This window comes from Chaetodon auriga, chromosome 11, assembly GCF_051107435.1.
Source record: "Chaetodon auriga isolate fChaAug3 chromosome 11, fChaAug3.hap1, whole genome shotgun sequence".
NCBI classification, from domain to species: Eukaryota; Metazoa; Chordata; class Actinopteri; order Chaetodontiformes; family Chaetodontidae; genus Chaetodon; species Chaetodon auriga.
This window is the reverse complement of record NC_135084.1, coordinates 17,942,082-17,960,217: the sequence shown is the minus strand read 5'-3', so window position 1 is coordinate 17,960,217 and position 18,136 is coordinate 17,942,082. Positions and strand designations below refer to the sequence as shown.

General features: G+C 39.6%; 1 protein-coding gene across 1 annotated transcript; it reads right to left on the bottom strand.

The window, feature by feature from the left end:
- Positions 1-746: 746 nt before the first annotated feature.
- On the bottom strand, positions 747-15,476 carry LOC143328249 (carbohydrate sulfotransferase 15-like). The gene is made up of 8 exons (XM_076743311.1): positions 15,241-15,476; positions 7,101-7,634; positions 5,963-6,257; positions 4,205-4,348; positions 2,729-2,885; positions 2,369-2,525; positions 1,423-1,570; positions 747-1,261 (listed from the first exon to the last, which is right to left on the bottom strand). Exons 2-8 carry the CDS (start codon positions 7,557-7,559, stop codon positions 1,071-1,073), a joined length of 1,551 nt encoding a protein of 516 aa, XP_076599426.1. The 5' UTR covers positions 7,560-7,634; positions 15,241-15,476; the 3' UTR covers positions 747-1,070.
- Between the last annotated feature and the right edge of the window lie 2,660 nt (positions 15,477-18,136).

Here is an 18,136-nt window from a genome sequence, read left to right as displayed (position 1 = left end):
AAGTAGTGGAGTTACGAGCTGTGTTTTGGTGCCTTCTTGTGACTAAGTCCATAACATGAACATGATGTCACTCAAACGCCATCATTTGCACAAAATCTACTTAAAATTGGTATTTTTACCAGCAGGTTTTCCCTTTTAATATCCCCTACAGTAGTTTAAATTTTGTTAAAATACTTATTGTACACTGCCTGACAGTATCATATATACTGTATCTCTTCATTGAAGCTATAAATGATGTTTCCACCAAGTGAAATATTCACACTTAAGACTGCATGTTGTCTCTGCATCATTCAATCCCACAGAAATATACACTGCTTGTGGATAATTTAAGGCACGTTTCCCCAGAATTCAGCAAGTTAGAAATGTCAGTAAATTGGGGAACGTGCTAAAATCACAATCACCCACGACCCAAAGCAACATCTTCAAATTGTTTATTTAGTATGATCAACCATCCAAAACACAGAGATATTAAATTTACAATTATATAAAACAGAGAAAAGCAGCAAAACTTCACATTTGAGAAAGTGGAAACACAGAAGGTTTGCTTGATTAATGACTCAAGTGATCAACTGATGATGGATGAATCCTTTCAGTGCTTTCTTGAGATCTCCTCTAGTATTTAAGTTCAAGCAGTTTGCACTATGAGTTTGCACTGACTGACTGACCCACTGCTGGGTCAGTGAGGTTGGAGAAGTTTTAACACTTCAAGTGTTAGTTTTGAAATATCTCAGCTGTCAAAATGTTCCTTGATGACTTTCCCCAGATCCACTTTGTGCACAAACCAGAGCTGTAATGATAATATGTACCCCTTTCACACGAGGACTGTGTTGTTACAAATGTAAATTATTTATTATTTAATAATTAAAGGGACAGGACATATCTCCTGAGATAAAAGTTCAAATCACAGCACCATCACCACATGATATTTGCCACGGCCTTCTCAGCAATAATATTGTGAAAACTTCATCCAAATGTGTGGATTAATGAATTTATGGGAATGTAACAGTGAATTTCAAGGGTTTCATGTGTTCATTCACAGTCGTCCACGTTTCGCCCATGCTCATACCCCTTCAGGGGTAGCTCCAGAGGAAGGCATTGTTGTCCAACAAACTGGCCAGTTTACGGTTGAAGGGCTGGTGAAATTCCCTGAGGAGGTCTCTGGTGGCTGGAAGCATAGGACCGAGATCCCTGTCCTTCATTCGCCGGCTGTTTGACACTTGCTTTTTCATCACTTCTTCCTCCAGCTTCACTGACAGAGGACCTGCAGGGAGGATGGGAGGTGGGAGTTCTTGTCAATACAAAAGTGAAGACTTGAGGCAGAAACAACCAGATAAATACAGGACACAGCCATGAAGATGCAGGCTGTTTTTTCATTTCAAACATTTCCAAATAGCATGTTACTGTAACTTTTTGAATACGTACTTAGACCCAGAAAATCAAAAGCTTTGTGTAATGTTGCTCTCAGGTCGGCTGAGTAGTCCTCCAGTCGAAGAACTAGAATCTGGTCCCGATGGAAAACTGTGAGCCAGTCCAGTAAGAAGACGACGTACAAGCCCACGTGAAGTCTCACCTGTGGGGACAAACCCAAGTCAAGTCTGTGGTGAGAATATTTTGTCGAAGTCAGACAAAATAATGTAAACAATGTGTGGAAATCAATGCAAAGCAACAACTGCACAACAGCACTGAAGAGACCAAAATATTTGTGTCCAAGTTGCAGGGGAATCAACCAATGAGAACATTTTTCAGTGTGCAGTGAGCAAGTGCAAGAACTTCAGAACTGATACAGACAGAAACTGTAGGCTCATGACTTGGATAAAAAAAAAACTGCGTTTGATGAGCATGGATGTTTCAGCTGAAGGTCAGACCAGTGAAAAAACAACAGGGGATTTGATGGACATATTCAGTATAAATGGGGAGGACAAACACACAGCAAGCTAATGTGATCATATTTGTAGGTGTAATAACGATGACAACTTTGTGACTTTAAGGAAAATACAGGCAGAGGGCAGGGTCTCTACAGATACACTGCCACACACTTTTAGTGGATCATAAGTGATGAGTGAGAAGGATTACTTTGGTGTCTCTACATTGTTTTTAGGAAAATCCTGCTTAGTATACCTTTAATTCCGGGTTATTGAATGGTAAAATTAACAGTGAATTATATTTAATCCTGGTGCACTGACACTATGAGGCCTCAGGAGGGCTGCAAAACCACCCGCTGACACTAAACACTGTGCTGTTCATGGCTTTAACAGACTTTTAGTCATCTTTTACTGTCGCAATATCATGTCATATAGTTGTCGAAGTCATCATTCTAATGTAAACTGATATTCAGACAGTTAAAAATCAGAAAATCACTTCATCTAACCGGCATGGAATCGAGGAGTCTTCTGTTGTAGACACAGGAACGAAGTGACTGCTCAGACAGACAGGACTGAAACAGCTGTACAGACTTTGTGGCCTTCTGATGGAAGTCCCCTGCTGACTTTTTGTCCTTCCTAAAATACAGGTAGTCAGAATAAAGCCTGGGAACAGAGAGAGACAGAGGCTTAAGCCAGTTGGAACTATGAAAGAACATTTTGCTGGATGTACAATTGAAGTTATGATTTAAAACAAATGTGTTCTGCGACAAAGAAAAATTACAGGTTAGCAAAGCAAACTGTTTCACCACAGAAAGTGGAATCTTTGTCTGCACAGGCAGATTGGTGGATGGATTTCTCCACAGTACCTCTCTACTGGATCTCTAAGGATGATAATGAGCTTGGCACTGGGCTGGAGTGTGTGGATGAAGTCCAGGGTCAGAAAACCGGGCTCTGTCTCCTTCCTGTCTCTGTGAACATAGCTCCAGGCTATGTTGTCCCACATAGTGGATGGACTGGCTTCAACTGTCAAGACATTGATCATCTCAGTGCCTCCATGTGTAACAGTTCTTTTAAAGGTCCAGTGTGTAGCATTTAGGGGGACCAATTTGCAGAAATGTGATATAATATTCAGAGAGAATATTACCTAAAAATAAGAATGATTATTTTAGAATGAGCTCTTAACATCTACAGAGGGAGAAGGTCCTCTTCCATGGGGTCCGCCATGTTGCATCACCATGTTTCTACGGTATCCCAGAACAGACAAATGCACCACTGGCTCTAAAGAGGGGTTTTTTGCATTTATCAAGTTTTTGCAGCAGCTGTGGAAGGAAGTTGAGGTGTGAGAATCCAGTTGGTTGCAATCTGCAACGTCATCGCCATATGCCACACACAACCTTTAAAATGGCAAGCGAGTCATGCACACACTTGAATGAGTATGTTGGGACCAACAGGCATCTGAGAACAATGCAGCAAAAAGTCGACTGAACTGAAGGAGGAGGAGATGATGAGAGATTGTTTTTAGAAGCTGTAAAAATGTAAATATTTTCATCATACATAGCATGTTTTTTGTTTGTTTGTTTGTTTGTTTTTGTTTTTTTGGCTGTTGTTCAATTAATGCAAATAAATGAAGAAAGATTTTTTTTTTTTTCTCTTTTCTATGATTTGACATTATAACTGTGTTATGCTACACAAAAGACATTTTGGAGTTCTCTTTACTTCTTGCCAAGATTGTTCTGTTTCCATAGAGATGCAGGACTTTGCAGGAAGAAAATGAGCCAACAGTGAGTAAAAATGTGACAGGAGCAAAAAACACCCAAAACTGCTTTCAGTTCAGGAGGTTAAAATGAAGACTGTCATTTCTTATCAGTAACAATGCAAAATCCAAACAGTTTGTTTCACTTTAGCAACCAAAGCCAAGTAAGCAGAACCTTTTTATTCTTATTCATTCCTCTGTTCTTCTTCTTCTTCTTCTTCTTCTTCTATCATTTTCATAGAATAAAATCTACAAAAACAAGTTAATATTAAGTGTTGCTTTTAAAAGTTCAATGCTGTTTCACTCCAAAAATGTAATTTCTTTAATTCACTGTTAATTTGGGGATGTTCTCTCCTGTCTCTCAAGCACAGGGGAGCAAATTTTGTCATGTTTGTAAAGCTCAGATTACTCAAAGAGAGCTGTAATTTGAATCATGGTCAAGGTCCAAATGTTTCTCTGTTGGATGGTCCTCAGATAATACCAAATGAAAACATTCAAGTTAAGACATTCTTCCATCTGATGCACAGTGGACACTAACAATACCAAATCATACCCACCCCCACACACAAACACTATCACATTTGTTCACCTGTTACGAACTGGGTGATGTGGTGCTCTCCAGATGAATTTCTCCTAATTTCTTCTTGGATGTGTTGGGCTGCCAGGTCAAATAGATCCAGATAATTTTTCACAGGAACAATTCCGGTGAGGCCATCTTTGACATGGCAATGACCTGCACCCCAAGGTACACCAAAATATCACTCATTATATGCTCTTTTACACTCTTCTTCACCAGAAAATTCATCTCATGCATTGTATAAACTTTGAATCAGGTTGAACAAACTAAAAAAAAAATGTTTTGGTCAAGTCTACCTCCACATAGAGAGAATTTGACTAAATTTAGCAGCAGAAAAGCAGAAAATTCTCACACCTGAGAGTTTGAAACCACAAATTGTTTGTTATTTTTGCTTGAAAAAGACTTACACAATTAATCAATTGTCAAAATAGGTGAGAATTAATTCTCTTTCAAACCACTCAGTTACAGCTCTTTTTTAAATCGGTGTATTTTCTGCCATCTGTTTTTTTTCCCTTTTGGGTGAAGTCACTGCTAAGTCATAACTATCTTTCAATCCATCAACCATACCTGTCAAGACTTGAAATTTTCCGGCACCCCAACCTGGGCCACCCCATCACCCTTACCACTGTCTCCATACCAACATCTAAACAAGGCTACACACGAGGAATTGTAAAATCAGAATCAAATACGTGGGGGTGAGAGTTATCTCAGAGAGCTCGTAACTTAGCCTAAAAAATTATAACAAGGAGTCCTTGTTTAGAAGTGATTTTGGAAAATTCTCAGAGCAACTCCAAGCAAAGAAAGGAAAGAAACTTATTACTTTATTTTCATGAGGAGGTATGGTTGACCCTATTGCTCGATATGGCGCATACTTTTAAAAGCTGTGATTGGTTGTGAATCCACAGACTTGCTTGCCTAGTCACCTGCAGTAATTGTTCATGTGATCACTCCACTGACGGAAGGTTGCAACAGACCCAAGTCGTCCCTGCGGCATTTTCCCATTTGCAAAATATCTTAGTGTCGTGACCACTTTAATTTCTGCCGTTACACATCTCAAATGACTACAAACATTATCCGGGCACCATCTAATCTGTAAGCGTTTTCATTTACTCACTATCATTCAGTGTTTAGAGAATATTTTTCCAACCTCTTTCTCTTTCCGCCATCATCTTAAGAAACTCTGAAGCTTAACAGTCCTGCTCCTTACTCCTAACAGTTTTTCAGCTTTGGAGCTCTCTTAAGGGCTAAGATGCTTTGTGGATAACCTTTGTCTTTACCAGGATCAAGTCTTAACTGTGAGGGAAATTTTTTACAAAACATCATCATCCTAAAAATTTTCTTACAATTGCGTCACTAAGAGCAATTCTTTGCACTAGGAGTCTTTATGACTGTGGCTCCTGTTTCAACGTGAACGTGTGAACCTCCCTGTGATAAATATATGAAAACACTAAAGCGCATATAAAGTCAGCCCTTAGTTAGTTTGTGTGTAACTTGAAGGATATGTACACATCAGTTGCACATTGTGCTTCACTTGTGATTGGCAGCAGAGGCCAATTGTGAAAATGGGTGGGAGAGGTAGTAGTGAACACTTTAGTTATGCCACTCGTCAACATTACAGCCAACCATTTTTAGTTTTAAAAAGGTTAAGAATGCGCGACATTTACGGGGAGGACAGCAGGAGAGAAGGGTAAAATATCTGAGATGACAGGTCTGCCATCAGCTAGCTTCCAAAAGCTTTTCATCAAAAAACACTGTCCACCTCACACTTACCGAAGCGTTTCCTAGTCCACCAGTGTGGTTCCTTCACTGTGCTGTACCTGACCTCTGGATGCCGTCGCAGCCTGTAGTACAAGTCAGTTGTGCCACACTTTGGTTGGCCAATGATATAGAAGTATGGCAAACAGCGCAAACGAAACTGTTTGCCATCTTTGTGTTGTAAGTTAGATGAGTGCAGAGAAAAGCGGTTCCTCCTGTGCGGATCAGTGCTGCGTTTACCGGAGATCTCCTCATACCAGCAAGGGCTCTTGATGCCGGGCAGGAACTGGCGAGGAACTACAGAAAACAACTGTAGTGAGAAACAAATCAATATTAGACCATACAGAGGGTGGACAAAATAAAAGAAATATTGTACAATACAGAGTAGTCCCATTGTTAAATTGTGATTTGAAGAAGGACATTATGTTCCTTTCGTATCATAGGGTCTTTCACAGAGAGCAGCAGCTACTTTCACCTTGAATTCATATCATTTACACTGCATGCAAGTGGTTGTAAGTTGTCATGAAACTTGAAAAGTATCAAAACATCCATAACTTGGAGGCACATGACATGATTTTGCAGCTTTGCAAAAGATGCATCATCACCTTCAGTATTTGACCACTGTTAGTCTGAGTTGCTTTATGTTGCTTTGAAAACTGTTAGATATTCACATGTCTGACACTGACACATATCACTGATTGCTGTTCAACTTACTGACTCACTGTCCCTGAAACTGTGATGTCCAGCATAAGTGTCAGAGTTGCTCTTGCTTTATGCCATAAATATGGCAAAATTATGTAGGATAACACTGAAACGCATGACAAGAACGTACACCAAACACAGGAGAATTACAGTAGATAAGCACGTAGCAATCAGAAGGGCCTTAGCAACACTTATGGAGACATGTAACCTAATATTTACTTAACAGACCTGTAAACTTTGGCTTTAAAACCATTACGTTGAATCATCACTTCTGTCGGTCTCAACAAACACTAGTCATAGTGAAATTCACCAAACAGGCATTTAACTGCAGGGCTGATTGTAAGGTGTTTGTTATTTGTCAGTCTCTGACTGAATTATCAATTGCCAGCATATTTTTGTCATTGTTGGTCTCGTGGTGTGTAGCAAAAATGAGTTAGACAATTTTTCTTACATGAGACTCCATTTCAATGACATCCTTTTCATCAGGCACCTTCCTGGGTGTGTATTCCAGTTTAGAGTGAATAATCTTCACCAGCTGTTTCATGTCTATTGAATCCTTCACGGAGGAAACTTCAGCCGCTGCTCTGCTTGGCAGATTGACCCCATGTCTGGTCTGATCAGGTGCGGTGGTGATCAAAGGTCTTTTCTTGTCCCCCGTCAGGTTGTAGGAAGCTATGATGAGGAACGTCAGTGTCAGGACCATCAGGGTGCTCACCACTTTGACTTTTGAAAACCTCTCCATGTGAGGCAGAGACAACAGGGGTGCCAACTTAATTTCCACATTTTCAGACATGTTTGTTTGCCAAATGTCAGAAAATATACAAGGACTGTACACGTATACAAAAAGGAGCAGTGAAATGATTCTCTCAAAGCTTCTGATACAGGAGGTTGTGTGTCCTGATGTGTCCATTCATCATAGTTTTTAATCTGCAGGTCATCATTTGACTTAATTTCTTTCATGTTCCCCCATCTTCAGCAGGGCCTCCTGTAAATCAGAAACACTTGTTAAAACAAGGTACATGGCTTTTTTTAGGTGACTTCAGTTTTCCTTTCACCAAACGTGCAGCAGTTTAGTTTCCTTTGAAGTATTTCAGTCATCTCCAAAAAAACGTGGTAAGAACATGTTTAATATTAGAGTATTTGAGGGAGCCTCTCTGGGTTGTCAGCATGTGAATTTCAGTCTAGACCCCCTTCTATACCGCTAGTCACCTCTAAAATGTCTGAGGTCAGCTGCAGAGTGTGTGTGGTCTGCTGGATGGACATCCCTTGCTTTATGATGAGAGCTACATACTGTATATAGCACATGCACAGACAAGCTCTACTGAGACTTCCAAGGTCAGAATAATAGTTACTCTGTAATTCAAAGCTGAAAACATGTGATTATTCTCTGTGAGCTTTTTGCTCACAGAGAGCACTATTTTGTTTGTAATATTACTTTCAAGACCAAAGTTCTTCACAGAGAGAACCAAGTTAGGTATTGATACAGGTGGACACACAGTGTGGCATGTGCATGCATTTTTTTTTCCCTCCACTTGAATAGTAAGAAAGTAAGCACTATTATTTCTAAGGTTCAGTGCTAAAAGATTCCTACCTTTTTCAGTTGCAGCAGAGTTTGTTTGATTTAGCAATACCACTGGACCAGGCAATGAAATCCTGCACCAGTTTTATCAAACTATATACAGGTGCTGCCACAAAAACATGATGTGCCTCAATATGTTTACATTTACATCATTAAAGGGGCAAATTCAGAGTGTAATGAAAAGCATCAGCATTGTAACTGTAATTGAGTTTTCCAAAGTTTGAAAACATAACCCCTTTCAGACATTTTCAAAAATCGTGATCTTGTCATTGTGGGATCAGTCAACTAACGCACAGATTGCTTGTGACCTGTGTACGCATAAATTTGTCAGCTCCTTCCATGTGTTGGGTTTTTTTTTTTAATTCTTACAGCCTTTCCCTCAACTCAGTTTTAAAGTTGCGACTACGGTGTAAACTGTGGGTTACTCAAACAAAGTCTGCATAAGTGTGGACTTGCAAATTGTGTGCACAAAGGGCTTGAAAAGTCCACAAGAAAGCCCTCTCACACTTACAGATTTCATAATGGGACAGCTCGAAGCCTTTGCAGACTTGTCAGGAATGCATGGCAATATTTGCAGGGCTGAGCGGGCAGACACGGGTTGGGCAGAGAACTTACTTTTGATCCCTCTACTGGGGTTGTGGGCCTCATATAATGAACTCAGTAGACAGAGGTGGGTACTTATAAGCACAAATGACACCACTAAATACAGCTCTGACATCTACAGTAGTCAATAGTTCACCGAGGTTATTAATGAATGGTGCTGCTTCTGATACTAATTCTGACTCCTGCCTTACCTTTATGTCTGATACTGTATTTAATGTTGTTTTTTATGCTTTTTGATGATGTGGAAAGCCCTTTCTGGCTGTGTTCTCTAGCCTAATTTTCTTCATGTCTTTGCATATCTTTATTTCTCCAAATCCAGGTATTTTTTCTCCTCCTTACTCTCTGTAACTATGAATCTATTATTCCTATTAAAGATGAATGTCTCCATTGAGGAAAAATTCAAAGCTTGAGAGAAGAAAGAGATTTAGAAACATGACAGAGAATTAAAAGGACAGTGAGAGTCAAGGGTAAAGTATGGAGAAGAGAAATGAAGCAGCAGAGATGAGGAAAAACACTGTGAGAAAGAGCAGCAACGACAGCCTTTAGACCTCTTTGGTCCAAGAATCGATCTGTGGCGGGAAGCAAACAGCAGGTGGGATTGACTGAGATGAAAACCCATCATCAAAATCCTGCTGACTCAAAATAAAAACCTGCATTCATCATTGCATTCGATGCCTTTGTTGTCCAAAAAAAGCATAAAATGTCAAGACTGATCTGGTGTCAATGCCTGAATGAAACATTACTCACATTGTTGGTGCAGTGTGTCTTATTTATCATAAGTCATCAAGCCTACTGAACAAAGCACAAGATTGGGTCACAGGTTAATGAGTTTACCAAGTGCAGTCAATTTATTTTGTTTATTGGATGAAAAGTGCATTTTCAGTAACTGTGAGAAAGCTACACATTACTAATGGTCATTCAGAGCTGATATGTGAATACATGAATTTTTCTGACAGTCAACCAAATAGCTTTGATACTCTCACCAGAACTAAAAAAGATGGACATTTTCAAATTATGGCTTTAATTCAGCATCATGTTTTAAGCCCACATACAGAATTGTGAAGGAGAAAATAATTTTCTTTACTTTTCAGGTGATATGTCTTTACCCTCTGTTTGGATGGTACTGAACCTCACAAAGACTATAGTGAAGTACATTTTTAAATGCCGTTCAATAACATTACGTTCAGCTGTGATGAAGGTCTGTCATATCAGTAGCTTGTGGCTGTTACACGGACAAACCATGAAGTGCAGTATTTATAATTAGTCCCACCTTTACAGAGTCAAATGCTGTGTGTCAAATTTGGAATTCAACCTTTCGCACTGTTGATAAATATTAACAATTACTACTGTCAAAGTACAGGCCTGTGTCTCATTCACTCTCCGTCTAGTCCTACATCCTTCAGATAGAAGACAGGGTAACAGTATATTAAAGCTTGATAGCATTTACTGTGACATTTCAGATTTCACATGAGCTCTCATGCATCAGCTAGATTTGTCCACTGAAATTCTGTTTCGCAATTTTAATGGACGCTCCTTACACTGCACTAAATTGCCTTCCTCTCTTGCACTATCCCTTATCCCTCTCTATTTACCCGTTGTGACCAAATGATGCCAATCAGCCTCAGCCCATTCTGTCCTGAAAATCAGCATACTCACAGAGGTTTTCCACAGACAAAATGCTACATGCTGTCTGCAGCTCCCTGAGGGCAAAAATTTCAAGTAGCCTAGGTATCCGTCCAATGATGCTGGACTAGTTATCCCTTTCTTTTTCACTTGCCATTAAATTACGAGTTGGCTGATATTCTGTCGCTTGAGAATGATGTTTATTTTCACAGGAATCTGGCTCCATAAAGGTGTAATATGTCATGTCTGTAAAGATTAAGGTTAAAGCTTTCAATAAATGACTAATATAATCAACAGAATATGAACAAATAAGAGTTTTGATGTTGTGTCTAAGACATCTATGTGTTGTGTTGCAGAAATGTCGACTGAAGATAGCAATGCTAACCAGCCCATCCTGTCTTCTAATATCACTTTGTACCTACAGAGGCCACAGATCAGTAGTATGGCCCGCTGTAGTTTCAGTATGATGAGTTTGCTACATTTCACAAGCTCTCTTGTCTTGTGTTTTTCATCTAATAAAACTCAAAAAATGTCTACAAAGGTAATATAGTTATATCTACTTTCTTTATTAAACAGAAAAATACCACCATAGACCACCACCACAGAGGGCACACAAGCCTCACCTGTGAGCCTTAAGAGCATGAATGACCAGACTGCTAGTTCACTAAAGGAAATAAGCCTTTTTAGCAAGCTTAAGGAAATTCAGCACTAAAAAGGTTAGTCCATTAGGTGCCTGCTCAGAGACAGAAATTAGGGTGGAGTATAGTTTTCAGTTTAGCACCTTACATTGAGACAGGTATGGTAAACAATCTGTCATTTCGTTGCTGTAAAAGAAAACCACCCGTTAACTCCCATACATGTAATTTGGTATTAGAAAGTGACTTCAAGAGGTCCAATTCAGCTGCTCCAAGAGCAAATTCTCACGAAATGAGATACGAGACAGATATGAAACAGATTATGTTAAGTGCATGAGTGATCAGCAAAAGAGGTGCAGCAGAGGAAGCTCAGGGTGATGAACATCCTATTGAGAAATGGTATACATCCACCTTCCTACTGCATACATGAATACCCGCAAACCATGAACACATACCTACCAAATGCTGGAGTCACAATCACCAATCACAGATGAAATCTTGCTGCTCCTCTGTTGTAAGAGTAGTTCTCCTTTATAAATAACAACTGTTTGAGAGCTTTCGCACAGAGACAAGTGATTCTAGACAAAGATGATGAGTCTTACAGATGAGGAGCAACCTTGTCAGTTTAGCACCTTGCCTCCAAACAGGTTTGGTGAACAATCCTCCAACATGTCACATGTCAGGACATCCAGTTAGTTCGCTTCTGTGCCTCTTAGGGGCAAGGAGAAGGTAAAAACAGCACAGGTTTGTAAAGTATATAGTGTTGTTTAAAAGGTCATTTCATATGAGGAATTAATTTGTGTTTTAAGTTAACTCATATTAAAACACTTCATAATGTAGTGGGAGTATAAATGACCCCAAAGGCCTTGTAATGTGTTTGGTTCTTATTTTTTTGTTTCCAATAACAACAGAAGTTTATCTTGAAAACACATTTTGTGTGTAACAAACAGAAACTGGCAATTTAAAAAGAAGCGTGAACAATGTCGACTGGAAAATTACACCTTCTGTGGCAGAGCTGGGTGACTTCCTGCTGATTCTCCAAAAACATTAATGGTTTCATATCGTAAAATAATTGACCAATATGGCTATTCAAGACTTTTGCTATTGCACCTGGAACTAATTGTGATTACACAAACACTCACTTCCAACTTTGTGACATTCTGAAATATATGTATTGTTTTACATCCATTTCTTTGGTAATGACTCTGTATGGAAATGTCTTTTTTCGTCAGTGGCTGTCATGTGACCACTAAGCCAAAATCACCTCACAGCCCAGCACTGCTTTTGGGGGCAGTTCAAAGACATTTTAAGCCTAACCTTGGGAATGTTACAAATCTATTGGTCTTTTTGGTTTTTTGGTTTTTTTTTCATTGCTTCACCTGTGTTGCCAGATCTCAGCATTTAACTTGGTGAGTTCAATGTTTACCAATAGAGCCCAATCAAAGTTGTCATAAATCAGACTGATCCTTTGCCTGTTTTGAACACAGGTTATTGAAATCCTGATTTAGCTTATTGAATTTTGTTGATAATGCCAGAGACTCCAGTTTACTCTATTGTTGCTCAAAGATGATGAACCACAGTAAAACCAGCAAAGCTTGGCTGGGGCTTTGGTTAGCCACCACAACTTAAGGGTCTCCACAAACCAAAATGTACCTTCTTGAGTATAGCAGCCAGGAGTGCATTTGGCTACCAATTATACTGATGAAAGACGCTTGAAGACAGAACCTATCAGTGCTGTTCAACTGCTGCTGCTTTTGATTGTGAGTGACGACCTAACACTGTAAATCCCGTTTGGCACCCACCAAACATTTCCACATGACATGTAGCTTCTTGATCGTACTGACTGGATTTATGAATTCTTGTCAACCAGCAGCTGTTCACACACTCAGTATGCTTCTACAAGGTGTAAGAGTTCATAAAGAAAGAATTCATACTTGTGAAATGAATCACTCCTGTTTCAAATCTTTATAATTAGACTGGAACTACTATGCGTCATGAACATAATAATTATATGTTACGACTCACTGAACACTTTTGTGAACATGTCACTTGAGCACTGCCTCATCCACAGTCGTAGTGCTTTAATACTTAAGGGAAAATATTTGGCTTGGCTGGTGACTTACACAAGAGCTCATCCAGGACTACAGCACGTACGCGGCTGATTAAAGACATTTTGATTTGTTGCATATCTTTAACTTTTATTGTGGGTTTTAAGCTAGTTGGGGGGTAAATTCTTATCTTAGCTAAAGATTGCAGTCAGTATTTTTAAACAGTAAAGTTAAATGTTGGGTAAAGAGTTATAAAATTGTTTTCACTTCAGGATAACCTTGCTCTCTAAAGCAGTATGAGTCATAATGGTCTGAACACTCACACAACCGTGTAAATATATGAATGGTCATTAGACGCGTTAGACTGGATGCATTTAACTGAGTAATTTCATTACGTTATAGATCAATTTTCTTTTATTGCAATAAATGACCAATCAAACCAAACATATCCATCTTAAAAGACTGAAAAATAGACAGTACAGATTTGAAAATCAATTGCAGTGAAGGGGAAAGTGTCCTGGTACAGCTAGAGGAAATGTGATTTCAAACAATACATCCTCAGATGGAAAAGACAAACAAAGCAAAATCCCAGTGAAAAACATCATCAATCGGACAAATTATTCAACAACATGGCAGCTCAAGCAGAACTAGGGAGTGACACATGCAGATTAAAGTTTGACCACACTGGATCATCCTTTCTAAAACAGTTTTCCTACTAGAAATAATGCAGAGCCAACAATGTGTTACTGAGGATTGTTGTCAGGTTAAAAACTACCAGCTCTTGAAATAGAAACTCTGAGCTGTTGCCAGAACACTTAAGTATCATGCAAGCCTCCCACATTCCTAATGTGATGTGTTACAGAATCCTTTTCTTCCATTTGTGGTGGACCCCCAGAGTCCAGTCTAAACAATCTGATATGGTACAACTCTCTCACTCTCCCTCTCCCCTCTCATACTTTTAGCATTACCTAAGCCTTCAAACATTAGCCCTTGCCAAAAGAAGCATGGCTTTGACGTCTCAGCACCTCCAGAAATTTGTTCCGCAAACTCAGGGGGCAGCCTAAAGCCTTCCTGCCCAGTTGACCATGACTGCAGGGCTGGGTCCAACAGCCCGAGTGAGGTTAGGCTTGGGTGTGTACAGAATTATGGGGCGTGGAGAGGTGCTACAAACTGACACTACATTTATGTCCTCCTGCTCTCACACACGGCTCACACTCTTTCTCTCTCCAATTAACAATGCAACTTTAGTGATTTATAAGCAGCACTGAGAGTCCACAGAGGCAGGTTTGTTCTAAGCTCATCTGCCTACCTGCCAGGACCTCCACAGTACCTCCTCCCAATTAAAATAAGAATGGGCAAAAAGGGAGGAAACTGAACTAAACGTCAAAAAGAAACAGCGAGTGCACTGACACATCAACACATGTCGCCCCAGACTTCAAACCAAGTCATTTCATGGCTTGTTTGCTGGGGTGCAAGAGAGAAACCATTTAGGTATAATGGAAGGAATTAACCAGGGGAAACCTGTCAAACAGTCAGGTGCAGTCGGAGAACGCTCCAGTTTGTTTCAATGAACAGAAAAGCAGCTACAAGATAAGTGCAAGACATTGGCAGCATGTGCACAAATGTTTGCAGAAGTTTATCTATGCCTAATAACACAGTCCTGTTTGGCTGGCTGGCTGAATCTCTGGCAGACTCCCCCCCCCCATAGGCATGTCACTCAGATGTTCTGCAGCTGTTCAGCAAGGGAGTTCCACAAGGATGTTAGTTTTAAGCATTACAGAGTCTTACACACATACTGTGGCTTTGGGGGACTTTATTCCTCATTTCTGAAAATTAATAATTAATTTGTAGCCTATGTATTGTTTGGATTGCGTCTCTCTAATGCTCTAGTTAAGTTTCGGGTATACAAGCTGTCCATTCATAGAGGATAATCCTGCTCTATACTGTCAATCTGATACGTTTCCTTTGAGACTTTGAGACTGAAACTGAGAAGAAGGTGAACTTATGGCAAAACACGCAATTGTTTTAAGTTTCAGGATAACGCACTTTAAAATAATTGAAAAGAAAATGCTTCTTTTTGAAATGATTGACAAAGATACTCACGCTGGAGTTGGGTCAGGTTCAATCCACGCGCCTCTTGTGTGGCCGCTCCCGAGCCATGATGACCGCCAATCGAGGCGATTTAAGCAGTTCGACAGGTGTCTGGATGACAGAAAAGCCAGCGTATCCTCAGTGTGAACGGTGTCCATGTTGACGGACGGTGGCTGGGTTTCGTCGCAGAAATGTGAGACTTTCCGGATTCTCCATCTGACTGAGCTCCGTCACAGAGTGGAGAGGAAAGGCGCGGGGAGGCGAGCATGAGGAGCAGCGCAGGACGCACCGGCAGCACAGTCAATTTTGTTTGCATTTCAGCCTCCAAATGCTTTCATTGACTGGGTTTGACGAGCCATTATGATGGATGGTACAACACTTGGTACAACTCACCTATCTTACTTCATTAAAAGTCATCCTCATTAGGAAAAAGCTCAAACACACATAATATAATTCAATATCCTGGATTCCCTGGATTAAATTCTATGACATAAACCAGATTTATGTTTTATTTCACATATACATTTCTTACTGAAGCTACATTATAATCTCTATAGTTGAAGACCAAACTTCAGTGTACAATGCCTCAGTGTCCACAAGAAGAAATCAGTAATCACCATAACATGCACAAATATTTCCAGTAAATGGTCCATTTTATTTAATTTGGCAGCATCATGGACGTTTCATGGACAAACCACATTCTAATTTCATTTCTATTTGGATCCCCCTTTCGTCCGTTTTGAAATAAAAGTGAAATCGTATTGAACCTTAACACTGTTTGACCTTGAGTAAGTAGCAGAACAGTGTTCAATCAGCCTTCAGTATGTTTTTATAAGTAATATTGTGCAATGTGGGACATTGCTGGGTTACATAATTTCTAGTATATGCTGTTATTACTGGAACAGCTGCCACATGCACCTGACAGGTGGTTACAGCTGTTTTGTTTTTTTTATTACATGTTGTGTGAGTGTGCATCAGTGTGGATGTTTCACAATGGCCAATCAGGTCAAAAGATAAAACCACAAGCTCTGCTGAGACAAAACTGAACTGCAGGTCCACTCACATGTTTGTTTGTGGGAAAAATGATCATTCTATAGGAAATGTTCAGAAAGTCACGCAAAAATATCTTCAATAAATTAGTGTGGTGTTCTAATTATTCCATGATCTGCCTAATTATCTCAGTGAATGGAGTTAATCTTCTTGAGAGAACAGGCAGAAAACGTCGAATATGTGCCATGAAAAGTGCCACACTAAACACTGGTGTGTGTCCATGAACACTATCCTTAACGTGAAACACAACAGGTTTAAGTATATTTATTGAGGCTTAGTGTTAGTGGAGAATTCAGTAACATCCACATTGAAACCAAGTCAACCATCTGTGCTTCACTGCTGCTTGACAACGATAGCTACAAGACATTATTCTTTGCTTCCATAAGGCTGACATTTATTACATTTCTTTATGCACTTGAAAATGTGTTGATACTCTTAATCTCCTTGCAACAGCCCTGGGAATTTTAAGTGTGCACACATTGCCAGCATTGAGATTAAATCCCAAAAAGACACCAGCAGACAAAGTGTGTCCAAAAATCCAAAGTGCATTGCCAGTTACAGTTTTTATCGGCACGGATGGGTTAACCACAGTGAAAAGCCCTATCATGACAAAATAAAATCCTTTCACTTCACCCAAGATTCAGCATTCTCTATAAGCCCTGCCATTGACACATTTCCTCCTCTTTACAGGAAGGAAATTAATTCTGTTGTTGAGAAGCATCTCCCTCGCCATTCGTCATGACATCTGTTTCTTGCGAGGAATAAACAGAAAAAAAAAATTGAGAAATGAAATGAAAGGTTGAGGGCTGCCATGATGTTCATCTTTGGAGTTCCCACCGGTTGCAAGTTTAAAAAGAGGTGAGATGGTTCATTTCTGACAAGTGAAAGAGTCTGGCCTGGGAAACTGACGCTGCTCTATGAAGATAAAGTCTCATTTGAATAAACTGCCTCCCCTTTAGAGCACATCCATATGCATGAGACTCTGAGTCTAATTGCTGTTAATTCCTGTTAAACTGATTGTGATTCATTCACATCTCACAGAGATGCATAAGCTCCGTGTATGAATGGAGTCTAACAGATTTCCCCACAGACTCACCTGAATCATTTTTGATCTGTTTGAATCATCAGATGTGGTTTGTTTTAACAGATATTTTCTTACTCAAACACAAATACCTGAATTACTATTTACATGCCCTTCAGCCTCAGCTGTACTTTGTGTTTAGTGCTGCCCAGCTAATGTTAGCATGCTAACACACTAAATTAAGATGGTGAACATAATGAAGACTATACCTGCTCCACATCAGTATGTTAGCATTGTCACTGTGAGCACCTTAGCATGCTGACATTCCATATGAATTATGATGCACCACAACTGAGAGGTGTGTAAATCAGCAAATGTTTGCTACTTCACAATGGTAACTCGAAAGGTTGTTTCCACTGGCTCCATGGGACCAAACCAACTGGTTATGGCAGGTTCCTGCAGGCTACTTTCATCATGACGTTGGCTTATTTTGCTTTACCTGATCTACCTTTGGCTTTTTAAAGTATTATTATGTTTTTGTTTTTGTTTTTTTTTGTTTGTTTGTTTTGTACTAAATAATAGTTGGGTTGAACCTGCAATTTTAAACTTTAAACTTTAAACTCTGTGTGCCCCTCTAATGGAAAAATACTCCTCAACTGTTCTGTATATGAAGCACGTTTAAGACATGCATTCTCATACAATATGGACTGTACCAAAATTATACACAGGCCTGCAATCTTCCTCTATCATCTCTAGAAAGTTGATTCTTCAAAGGCATACAGAGGTATTTCACAAGGAAAAAGGGCTTTTTATACTGTTATTGGAGATCCCTGAAGG